At 54.5% G+C, this 12,907-nt stretch overlaps 1 protein-coding gene across 1 annotated transcript in view; it reads right to left on the bottom strand.

Annotated features, from left to right (window-relative positions):
* Positions 1-12,907, bottom strand: part of LOC137299947 (maestro heat-like repeat-containing protein family member 1) — a 50,178-nt gene that overhangs the window by 25,153 nt on the left and 12,118 nt on the right. The window contains exons 3-4 of the mRNA XM_067968965.1: positions 7,567-7,704; positions 101-215 (exon numbers count right to left, since the gene is read on the bottom strand). Of these exons, the coding sequence (XP_067825066.1) occupies positions 101-215; positions 7,567-7,704 (253 nt within the window). The remainder of the gene's footprint in view (positions 1-100; positions 216-7,566; positions 7,705-12,907) is intronic.

The raw sequence follows: 12,907 nt of genomic DNA, 5'->3' as shown, positions 1-12,907 counted from the left end.
GGGGGAAGGGAGTTGACAGGGGGAGTCGGGGTCAGCACGCGTGGTCCCACACAGGCACCAGCTCTCTCTCGCCGGGCCTCCAGCTCCCTGACACACTCACCTCTCCGAAGAAGGCAGCCACAGTGATCCTCTGTCCCTCGTACAGGCTGGTGAGAACGGGCACCAGCTGCTCCACGATGCTGGTCAGGTGTGAGACGCTGTGTTTGGCCATCGCCCTGCGCGAGATAAAACGCCAATTAACAGCAGCCGGGGGGGGAAAGGATTCTTTCGACACCAAACCCTCGGGCCGTCGAACCTGTCCAGCATCGGGCGGGGAGGCCGAGCGGCCTGGCACCTCCCAGCCTCCGGGGGGACAAGTCCCCGATGCCCTGCTCCTCTCCCTGGCTGTGACGATAGTGCGTGCGGCCCAGGTATGGAAGAAAATGCAGCGGAGACTCTCTCTTGAAATTGCCCCTCGCTCTTCCCCCCCCCCCCCCCCTCCCCCCCCCCGGTGGGCCGGTTGCTAATGTCAGCTCAGTGATCTCACAGACCACAAGGCCCAGGGTCCAATCAGAGAACCTTACGGCACAGGAGGAGGCCACTTGGCCCATCATTGCCTGTGCCGGCTCTTTTGAGAGAGCTCTCCAATTATCCGCTCTGACGACGGGTCATCGACCTGAATCGTTCACCCTGTTTCTTCCTCCACAGATGCTGCCTGACCTGCTGAGAGTTCCCAGCATTTTGGGAGACGGGGAAGGGCAAGGCAGAATAAAAATACCAGGTTTCGCCATCCGCCTGCCCTCTGCTGGAGAACGCAGGCATTTGGACATTGGGGCTTAAAGGGTTAAATTACAAGGGCCGATTGCATAAACTTAGCTTTTATTCCCTGGAGTTTAGTTGATTGAGGGGTGACCTGATCGAGGCGTTTAAAATGATTACATCGACCCTATCAAACCCTTTAAAGAAACTATTCCCTCTGGTGGGGGGAGTCCAGAGCAAGGGGGGGGCAGAACCTTAAAATTAGAGCCAGGCCGTTCAGGGGTGAAATCGGGAAGCACTTCTTCACACAGAATCATAGAAGTTACAACATGGAAATAGGCCCTTCGGCCAACATGTCCATGTCGCCCAGTTTTATACCACTAAGCTAGTCCCAATTGCCTGCACTTGGCCCATATCCCTCGATACCCATCTTACCCATGTAACTGTCCAAATGCTTTTTAAAAGACAAAATTGTACCCGCCTCTACTACTGCCTCTGGCAGCTCGTTCCAGACACTCACCACCCTTTGAGTGAAAAAATTGCCCCTCTGGACCCTTTTGTATCTCTCCCCTCTCACCTTAAATCTGTGCCCCCTCGTTATAGACTCCCCTACCTTTGGGAAAAGATTTTGACTATCTACCTTATCTATGCCCCTCATTATTTTATAGACTTCGATAAGATCACCCCTAAACCTCCTACTCTCCAGGGAAAAAAGTCTCAGTCTATCCAACCTCTCCCTATAAGTCAAACCATCAAGTCCCGGTAGCATCCTAGTAAATCTTTTCTGCACTCTTTCTAGTTTAATAATATCCTCTTTCTAGTTTAATAACAGAGGGGAGTGGAAATCTGGAATTCCCTCTCCCTCTCCCTCCAAAAAAAAAGCTTTGGATGCAGGGGATTGATTGGAGTTTTCCGGGCTGAGGTCGATAGAGTTTTGTTGGATATTAAGGGATATGGAGTAACGGTGGGGTGAATGGATTTAGGATACAGATCAGTCATGATCTGACTGAATGGCGGAACAGGCTCGAGGGGCTGAACGGCCTGTTCCTGAGTCAGGATCGGGTTGGTCTACAACCCCTCCTGCTGACGCTCGCTCTGAGGCCGACAGGCGAGGAGTGGTCACTTGACCGGGGGTGCTGGCAGTGCCTGCGAAACCCTCACCACCTTCACAATGGAAACCCAGATAATATTGAAGTACTGCGCGCGCTGCCTTCGAGTGTTTATCCAGCACTCGCTTCCCGTCGTGCTCTCCGTGAGTGACGTCACGGGTCAGACGCTAGCAAATCAGAAGAGTGCCACGTTTTATATTAACCCATCGATCTCAGTTTTTTGCATCCGGCCTTTGGATTTACACAGACTCACAGGTCACTCAGCGGCTTAAGGCGCAATAAGGCAAAATATATTAACATAATGTCATGATCTGGAACGCACTGCCTGATGGGGTGGTGGAAGCAGGTTCAGCAGCGACTGTCGAAAGGGAAAATTTGCAAGGCATTGGGGAAAAAGCAGGGGAGTGGGACTAATTGGATAGCTCTTACAAAGAGCCAGCACAGGGCACGATGGGCCGAATGGGCTCCTTCTGTGCTGTATCATTCTATGATTCAATGGAGAGACTGGAGAAGCTGGGGTTGTTCTCCTTAGAACAGAGAAGGTTAAGGGGAGATTTGATCGAGGTGTTCAAAATCATGAAGGGTTTTGATAGAGTAAATAAGGAGAAACGGTTTCCAGTGGGAGAAGGGTCGGTGACCAGAGGACACGGATTTAAAGTGATCGGCAAAAGAAAAACAGGAGGAAATGAGGATTCATTTTTTTACGCAGCGAGTTGTTCTGATCTGGAATGCGCTGCCTGAAAGGGCGGTGGAAGCAGATTCAATAATAACTTTCAAAAGGGAATTGGATAAATACTTTAAAGGAAAAAAATATATAGGGTTATGGGGAAAGAGCAGGGGAGTGGGACTAATTGGACAGCTCTTTCAAAGAGCCGGCACAGGCACGATGGGCCAAATGGCCTCCTTCTGTGCTGTAAGATTCTATGAAACATTAACACACAAACACGTCCTTAACTCTCCCAGCTAAACTTTGAATGCCTCTCATCCCTCTGCTTATCCCAAACACGGATCACTCAAGCAAAGAACGAAAGGTTCATTCTGATATAGAATTCTTTTAATTGTACTTTTTAAAACTGATTTAAAACTTTTCTGCTTCCAATATTCAGTCAATCTCTGTTCATTTCCACCTCTTTTCTTTCTGAAACGAGCCTCCTTGCCCACTAATCTTCTGGATCTCAATCCAGGAACCGGCTCATTAACTTTCCACGGTCTAGCAGAGCAGGAAATAGTTGCAATGCCGGCGCCTTCCACTCCATTCCGGGGCCGGGAAATTCTAAACTTCATTCCTTGGCACCGTCGGCACATGTCACCAAACCAGTGGGCGCTGGGCCCGGGGGGGGGGGGGGGGGGGAGGAGTTACTGTAACAACGGGCAGAGCAGTTCACTGCTCCACTCCGACACTGGCTCAAGAGGTTTAATAATCGACAGGGGCAGAGCCCAGGCCCTTGGTGACAGACTCCAGCAAGGGGGGGGGGGGGGGAAACGGAGGAGGGACGGGGGGGGGGGGAACGGAGGAGGGACGGGGGGGGGGGAAACGGAGGAGGGACGGGGGGGGGGGAACGGAGGAGGGACGGGGGGGGGGAAACGGAGGAGGGACGGGGGGGGGGAAACGGAGGAGGGACGGGGGGGGGGAAACGGAGGAGGGACGGGGGGGGGGAAACGGAGGAGGGACGGGGGGGGGAAACGGAGGAGGGACGGGGGGGGGAAACGGAGGAGGGACGGGGGGGGGAAACGGAGGAGGGACGGGGGGGGGAAACGGAGGAGGGACGGGGGGGGGAAACGGAGGAGGGACGGGGGGGAAACGGAGGAGGGACGGGGGGGAAACGGAGGAGGGACGGGGGGGAAACGGAGGAGGGACGGGGGGGAAACGGAGGAGGGACGGGGGGGGGAAACGGAGGAGGGACGGGGGGGGGAAACGGAGGAGGGACGGGGGGGGGAAACGGAGGAGGGACGGGGGGGGGAAACGGAGGAGGGACGGGGGGGAAACGGAGGAGGGACGGGGGGGGGGAAACGGAGGAGGGACGGGGGGGGGAAACGGAGGAGGGACGGGGGGGGGAAACGGAGGAGGGACGGGGGGGGGAAACGGAGGAGGGACGGGGGGGGGAAACGGAGGAGGGACGGGGGGGGGGAAACGGAGGAGGGACGGGGGGGGGAAACGGAGGAGGGACGGGGGGGAAACGGAGGAGGGACGGGGGGGAAACGGAGGAGGGACGGGGGGGAAACGGAGTAGGGACGGGGGGGAAACGGAGGAGGGACGGGGGGGAAACGGAGGAGGGACGGGGGGGAAACGGAGGAGGGACGGGGGGGAAACGGAGGAGGGACGGGGGGGAAACGGAGGAGGGACGGGGGGGAAACGGAGGAGGGACGGGGGGGAAACGGAGGAGGGACGGGGGGGAAACGGAGGAGGGACGGGGGGGAAACGGAGGAGGGACGGGGGGGAAACGGAGGAGGGACGGGGGGGAAACGGAGGAGGGACGGGGGGGAAACGGAGGAGGGACGGGGGGGGAAACGGAGGAGGGACGGGGGGGGAAACGGAGGAGGGACGGGGGGGAAACGGAGGAGGGACGGGGGGGAAACGGAGGAGGGACGGGGGGGAAACGGAGGAGGGACGGGGGGGAAACGGAGGAGGGACGGGGGGGAAACGGAGGAGGGACGGGGGGGAAACGGAGGAGGGACGGGGGGGGGAAACGGAGGAGGGACGGGGGGGAAACGGAGGAGGGACGGGGGGGGAAACGGAGGAGGGACGGGGGGGAAACGGAGGAGGGACGGGGGGGAAACGGAGGAGGGACGGGGGGGGGAAACGGAGGAGGGACGGGGGGGGGAAACGGAGGAGGGACGGGGGGGGGAAACGGAGGAGGGACGGGGGGGGGAAACGGAGGAGGGACGGGGGGGAAACGGAGGAGGGACGGGGGGGGGGAAACGGAGGAGGGACGGGGGGGGGAAACGGAGGAGGGACGGGGGGGGGAAACGGAGGAGGGACGGGGGGGGGAAACGGAGGAGGGACGGGGGGGGGAAACGGAGGAGGGACGGGGGGGGGGAAACGGAGGAGGGACGGGGGGGGGAAACGGAGGAGGGACGGGGGGGAAACGGAGGAGGGACGGGGGGGAAACGGAGGAGGGACGGGGGGGAAACGGAGTAGGGACGGGGGGGAAACGGAGGAGGGACGGGGGGGAAACGGAGGAGGGACGGGGGGGAAACGGAGGAGGGACGGGGGGAAACGGAGGAGGGACGGGGGGGAAACGGAGGAGGGACGGGGGGGAAACGGAGGAGGGACGGGGGGGAAACGGAGGAGGGACGGGGGGGAAACGGAGGAGGGACGGGGGGGAAACGGAGGAGGGACGGGGGGGAAACGGAGGAGGGACGGGGGGGAAACGGAGGAGGGACGGGGGGGAAACGGAGGAGGGACGGGGGGGGAAACGGAGGAGGGACGGGGGGGAAACGGAGGAGGGACGGGGGGGAAACGGAGGAGGGACGGGGGGGAAACGGAGGAGGGACGGGGGGGAAACGGAGGAGGGACGGGGGGGGAAACGGAGGAGGGACGGGGGGGAAACGGAGGAGGGACGGGGGGGAAACGGAGGAGGGACGGGGGGGAAACGGAGGAGGGACGGGGGGGGGGAAACGGAGGAGGGACGGGGGGGGGAAACGGAGGAGGGACGGGGGGGGGGAAACGGAGGAGGGACGGGGGGGGGGAAACGGAGGAGGGACGGGGGGGGGGAAACGGAGGAGGGACGGGGGGGGGGAAACGGAGGAGGGACGGGGGGGGGAAACGGAGGAGGGACGGGGGGGGGAAAACGGAGGAGGGACGGGGGGGGGGAAACGGAGGAGGGACGGGGGGGGGGAAACGGAGGAGGGACGGGGGGGGGGGAAACGGAGGAGGGACGGGGGGGGGGAAACGGAGGAGGGACGGGGGGGGGAAACGGAGGAGGGACGGGGGGGGGGAAACGGAGGAGGGACGGGGGGGGGGAAACGGAGGAGGGACGGGGGGGGGAAACGGAGGAGGGACGGGGGGGGGGAAACGGAGGAGGGACGGGGGGGAAACGGAGGAGGGACGGGGGGGAAACGGAGGAGGGACGGGGGGGGGGTAAACGGAGGAGGGACGGGGTCGAGATTAGGCAACGCTAAGTTTGGTGTTTTGATGCCCATCGATTGTGTGGGGAGGGGGAAGGGGAGACGGAGGGAGGCGAGAGAGGGGGTTCCACAGTCTGTGCCCCACTTCCCAACATGGAGCAGGTGACATGGGCCTGAAGGTCACGACCCCCGGGCAGCTGCCTCCCTTCTGTTTTTAATGTTAACGGAAACACCCAATTTCTCTCTCTTTCCAGGTCGTACGGAAGAGCCCAGCGGGACCCAGGGCCCCATCACCATCTCCTCACCCCTGACCCCCCACCCCCCCAATAGTTCACTAAGGGGTGGGGGCCTCCAATCGTCACAGGGAGATATTAGCCCTCCCTGGGTCTTTCCTGCGAGGGAACACGATAGGGACGGACCTGTGCATCGCGTGTCGTGTCCCCGCCCCGACATTCTCTCTGCTATCTGTGCTCGGCAAGTCCACGTATACTGAGGACACGGAGAGTCAACCACGGTGTGGGACTGGAGTCACGTGGAGGCCCAGGCAGGGGAGGCAGGTTTCTTTCCCTGAAGGACACGAGTGAACCAGTTGGAGCTTTTAAACCACAATCCGGCAGCTTCCACGGTCATTTCATCTGGTGCTAGTCCACAAATCACCAGATTTAAATTAATTCAACTTGCCATGGGTGGGCTCGGTCCCAGTACCTTAACCACAAGGCCACTTACATCAGTCGGCAAAACCACGTTTCCTTTCCTTTCATCGTCTCAAGGCACTAACCCCACCCCACCCCCCCCCCTCACTGAAAGGCCGCCTCTTTCACGTGAGCCATTCGACCATGGGGGACGTAACGGCCACAGCCCCCTCCATTCGCACCAAAGTGCTGCGCGAGCACTTTGCGGGCAAGTGACATCTCTAGTAGTGACCCGGAGCTGATCACCGCCGTCAGTGAGCTAAGTTGCCGGGCAGGCTGAATATTGCCGCCTTGGCCACGGTCAGATAGCAGGCGGCATGGAACAGGGACATTCGGAAAGTGAACTACAAACTAAACTGCGGGAGCAGGATGAGGGGCTGGGGGCTCAAACTGGTGGGTCTGATGTCAGGAGGCTCCTCTTCAAACACACACACAAACACACACACACACACACACACACAAACACACAAACACAAACACACACACACAAACACACACACACAAACACACACACACAAACACACACACACAAACACACACACACACACACAAACACACACACACAAACAAACACACACACACAAACACACACACACAAACACACACACACAAACACACACACACAAACACACACACACAAACACACACACACAAACACACACACACACAAACACAAACACACACACACAAACACAAACACACACACACAAACACACCCCGTGTGGAACAGCCGCCAGAGAGGGGACTGCAAGCATACACCTTGGAATCATTCAAGAACAGATTGGATTGTGCACAGTGGACAGGTGGGCTAGAATGGGCCAAATGGCCTTTGGTGATTCTCCATTAGTTGGGAGTTTGGTTACGGTAAACCAATATGGTGCAGAGCGATCATCATTCGCTGGGAGTTTGGTTGTGGGGAACGTGTTGCGCTGCCAACACCGAGTTTCATTACCACCCACCTTGCCAGGATTGCAACCCCTTGATGATGTTTCTCTGGATCCTTCATCAGCTCCCAGCCGCCTTCCTCCTTCATGATTCTCCTCACCTCCTCATTCCTGCCCCGGATAATCAGCGCTGTCAGCGCGTCCACCGAACAGCTGAAAGACAATCGGACACCACTCATAGAAACATAGAAAATAGGAGCAAGAGTAGGCCATTCGGCCCTTCATGGCTGATCGTCTAACTCAGTACCCTGTTCCCGCTTTTTCCCCATATCCCTTGATTCCTTTAGCATTGAGAAATATATCTATCTCCTTCTTGAATACATCTAATGACTTGGCCTCCACTGCCTTCTGTGGTAGAGAATTCCACAGGTTCACCACCCTCTGAGTGAAGAAATTTCTCCTCATCTCGGTTCTAAATGTCCTACCCCGTATCCTGAGACTGTGACCCCTGGTTCTGGACTCCCCATCCATCGGGAACATCCTCCCTGCATCTAGTCTGTCTAGTCCTGTTAGAATTTTATATGTTTCGATGAGATCACCCCTCATTCTTCTAAACTCTAGTGAATATAGGCCTAGTCGACCCAATCTCTCCTCATACATCAGTCCTGCCATCCCAGGAATCAATCTGGTAAACCTTCGTTGCACTCCCTCCATGGCAAGGACATCCTTCCTCAGATAAGGAGACCAAAACTGCACACAGTACTCCAGGTATGGTCTCACCAAGGCCCTGTATAACTGCAGTAAGACATCCCTGCTCCTGTACTCAAATCCTCTTGCAATGAAGGCCAACATACCATTCGCCTTCCTAACTGCTTTTTTAAATTATTCGTTCATGGGATGTGGGCGTCGCTGGCGAGGCCGGCATTTATTGCCCATCCCTAATTGCCCTTGAGAAGGTGGTGGTGAGCCGCCTTCTTGAACCGCTGCAGTCCGTGTGGTGACGGTTCTCCCACAGTGCTGTTAGGAAGGGAATTCCAGGATTTTGACCCAGCGACAATGAAGGAACGGCGATATATTTCCAAGTCGGGATGGTGTGTGACTTGGAGGGGAACGTGCAGGTGGTGTTGTTCCCATGTACCTGCTGCTCTTGTCCTTCTAGGTGGTAGAGGTCGCGGGTTTGGGAGGTGCTGTCGAAGAAGCCTTGGCGAGTTGCTGCAGTGCATCCTGTGGATGGTGCACACTGCAGCCACAGTGCGCCGGTGGTGAAGGGAGTGAATGTTTAGGGTGGTGGATGGGGTGCCAATCAAGTGGGCTGCTTTGTCCTGGATGGTGTCGAGCTTCTTGAGTGTTGTTGGAGCTGCACTCATCCAGGCAAGTGGAGAGTATTCCATCATGCTCCTGACTCGTGCCTTGTAGATGGTGGAAAGGCTTTGGGGAGTCAGGAGATGAGTCACTCGCCGCAGAATACCCAGCCTCTGACCTGCTCTTGTAGCCACAGTATTTATATGGCTGGTCCAGTTAAGTTTCTGGTCAATGGTGACCCCCAGATTGTTGATGGTGGGGGATTCGGCGATGGTAATGCCGTTGAATGTCAAGGGGAGGTGGTTAGACTCTTGTTGGAGATGGTCATTGCCTGGCACTTGCTGCACCTGAATGCTCGCTTTCAGTGACTGGTGTACAAGGACACCCAGGTCTCGTTGCACCTTCCCTTTTCCCAATCTATCACCATTCAGATAATAATCTGCCTTTCTGTTTTTACAACCAAAGTGGATAACCTCACATTTATCCACGTTATACTGCATCTGCCATGTTCTTGCCCACTCACCCAACTTGTCTAAATCACATCGGAGCCTCTTTGCATCCTCCTCACAGCTCACATTCCAGCCCAGCTTTGTGTTGTCTGCAAACTTGGAAATGTTACATTTGGTTCCCTCATCCAAATCATTGATATATATTGTGAATAGCTGGGGCCCAAGCACTGATCCCTGCGGTACCCCACTAGTCACTGCCTGCCACCCAGAAAAAGATCTGGATAAATAAAATAGTTATGACAGGGCAGGAGATGTGTTGCAGCTGCAATATGTGGGAGCTACTGGACAGTTTTGTCCAGGGCGACTACATCTGCGGTAAGCGTCTGCAGCTCGAGGAACTTCGGCTCCGAGTCGGGGAGCTGGAGTCCGAGCTGCAGACATTGCGAGGCATCAGGGAGGGAGTAAGTTACCTGGACACTTTGATCCAGGAGGCAGTCACACCCCTTAGACTAAATACTGTAGAATTGGCACATGGTCAGGGACAGGAGGGTGTGACTGCGAGTGAGGCAGGTACGGGGATCCAGGAGGTGGCATTGCAGGAGCCTCAGCCTCTGCACTTGTCCAATAGATACGAGGTTCTTGCAGCCCTTGTGGACGAGTGCAGGGACTGCAGGGACGATGAGCAAACCGGCCACGGCACCGTGGTTCAGGGGGCCATTCATGTGGGGGGAGTAAAAAGGAATGTGGTTGTAGTAGGCGACAGTATAGTTAGAGGGATAGACACTGTCCTCTGCAGCCAAGGAGCTCATGGTGTTGGGGGTAATATACTGGCCTGGATAGAGGATTGGCTAACTAACAGAAAACAAAGAGTCGGGATAAAAGGGTCATTTTCAAAATGGCAATCTGTAACTAGTGGGGTGCCGCAGGGATCAGTGCTGGGGCCTCAACTATTTACAATATATATCAATGACTTGGACGAAGGAACGGAGTGCATTGTGGCCAAATGTGCTGATGATACAAAGATAGGTGGAAAAGCAAGTTGCGATGAGGACACAAAGTGTCTGCAAAGGGATATTGACAGGTTAAGCGAATGGGCAAAAATTTGGCAGATGGAATATAATGTGGGAAAATGTGAAGTCATCCACTTTGGGAGGAAAAATAAAAAAGCAAAATATTATTTGAATGGAGAAATACTACAAAATGCTGCGGTACAGAGGGATCTGGGTGTCCTCGTACATGAAACGCAAAAAGTCAACATACAGATGCAGCAGGTAATCTGAAAGGCAAACGGAATATTGGCCTTTATTTCTAGGGGGATGGAGTATAAAAGCAGGGAAGTCATGCTACAACTGTACAGGGTGCTGGTGAGACCACACCTGGAGTACTGCGTACAGTTCTGGTGCCCTTATTTAAGGAAGGACATACTTGCGTTGGAGGCAGTTCAGAGAAGGTTCACTAGGTTGATTCCGGGTATGGAAGGGTTGTCTTATGAGGAAAGATTGACCAGGTTGGGTCTACACTCATTGGAGTTTAGAAGAATGAGAGGAGATCTTATTGAAACATACAAGATTCTGAGGGGACTCGATAGGGTAGATGCTGAGAGGATGTTACCCCTCATGGGGGAATCTAAAACTAGGGGGCATAGCCTCAGAATAAGGGGTCGCCCGTTTAAGGTGGAAATGAGGAGGAATTTCTTCTCCCAGAGGGTCGTGAATCTTTGGAATTCTTTACCCCAAAAAGCTGTGGAGGCTGAGTCATTGAATACATTCAAGGCTGAGTTAGACAAATTTTTGATCAGCGAGGGAGTCAAAGGATATGGGGAAAGGGCGGGAAAGTGGAGTTGAGGTAAAAATCAGATCAGCCATGATCTCATTAAATGGCGGAGCAGGCTCGAGGGGCCGAATGGCCTACTCCTGCTCCTTTCTCTTATGGTCTTACGGACCTGTTTATTCCTACTCTCCGTTTCCTGTCTGTCAACCAATTCTCAATCCATGCCAGTATATTCCCTCCAATCCCATGTGCTTTAATTTTGCACACTAATCTCTTGTGTGGGACCTTATCAAAAGCCTTCTGAAAATCCAAATACACCACATCCACTGGTTCTCCCCTATCTATTCTACTAGTTACCTCCTCAAAAAACTCCAGTAGATTTGTTAAGCATGATTTCCCTTTCATAAACCCATGCTGACTTTGTCCAAGTGTTCAGTCATCACATATTTTATAATAGACTCTAATCATACAGCACAGGAGGCCATTCGGTCCATCATGCCTGTACCGGCTCTTTGGAAGAGCTATCCAATTAGTCCCATTCCCCCGCTCTTTCCCCATAGCCCTGTAAATTCTTCTTTTTCAAGTGTTTATCCAATTCTCTTTTGAAAGTTACTATTGAATCTGTTTCCACCGCCCTTTCAGGCAGTGAATTCCAGATCATCACAACTCACCGCGTTAAAAAAAAATTCCAGTGGAAACACTGTCAAAACCCATATAATTTTGAACACCTCAATTAAATCTCCCCATAACCTTCTCTGTTCTAAGGAGAACAACCCCAGCTTCTCCAGTCTCTCCACATCACTGAAATCCCTCATCCCTGGCACTATTCTAGTAAATCTCCTCTGCACCCTCTCCATGGCCTTGACACCCTCCCTAAAGTGTGGTGCCCAGAATTGAACACAATACTCTCGGTTCCATCTTGACTGTGAAACTTTGCTTCTGTGGAATGAAGGAATATTGTCCCAATTTTTCTCCTCGTTTGTTTTGTCAGAGATTAAGATTGGGGAATAGTAAGGGAAAAGCTTTGCCTTAAATGCCATCTTATGTTCTGTAGTTAAATCTTGGAATTAAAGACTGCATGTCCCTCGGTACATAAAACTGAACGTTGAGGTTGGATTAACAACTTGAGATTTTAACCACCGCCCCCATTTCTCGTGGACGTTCTGTAACCATTTACACCTCCCCTCAACCCAGTTTCCATGTCTGTCCCGTTATCACCTCCTTTTGCCTTGCACCATCTTCCCTTTTTGTCATTTAATTGCTCCTGCCCTCCACCCTATCACAAACCTCTCTCCCTTTTGTTATTTACCTGCTCCCCTTTTCCATGGCTCTGTGTTTGCTTAAAAGCTGTTCACCTCAGCAAAGAATCATAGAAAGGTTACAGCACGGAAGGAGGCCATTCGGCCCATCGAGTCCATGCCGGCTCTCTGCAAGAGCAATCCAGCTAGTCCCACTCCCCCACCCTGTCCCCGTACCCTGCAATTTTTTTCCTTTCAAGTACTTATCCAGTTCCCTTTTGAAGGCCATGATTGAATCTGCCTCCACCACCCCCTCGGGCAGTGCATTCCAGATCCTAACCACTCGCTGTGTAAAAAATGTTTTTCCTCATGTCACCTTTGGTTCTTTTGCCAATCACCTTAAATCTATGTCCTCTGGTTCTTGACCCTTCCGCCAATGGGAACAGTTTCTCTCTATCTACTCTGTCTGGACCCTTCATGATTTTGAATACCTCCATCAAATCTCTATTCTAAGGAGAACAACCCCAGCTTCTCCAGTCTATCCACGTAACTGAAGTCCCTCATCCCTGGAATCATTCTCGTAAATCTCTTCTGCACCCTCTCTGAGGCCTTCACATCTTTCCGAAAGTGCGGTGCCCAGAACTGGACACAATACTC

This window comes from Heptranchias perlo, chromosome 2 (genome assembly GCF_035084215.1).
Source record: "Heptranchias perlo isolate sHepPer1 chromosome 2, sHepPer1.hap1, whole genome shotgun sequence".
Taxonomy (NCBI): Eukaryota; Metazoa; Chordata; class Chondrichthyes; order Hexanchiformes; family Hexanchidae; genus Heptranchias; species Heptranchias perlo.
This window is presented reverse-complemented; position numbering and strand designations above follow the sequence as displayed.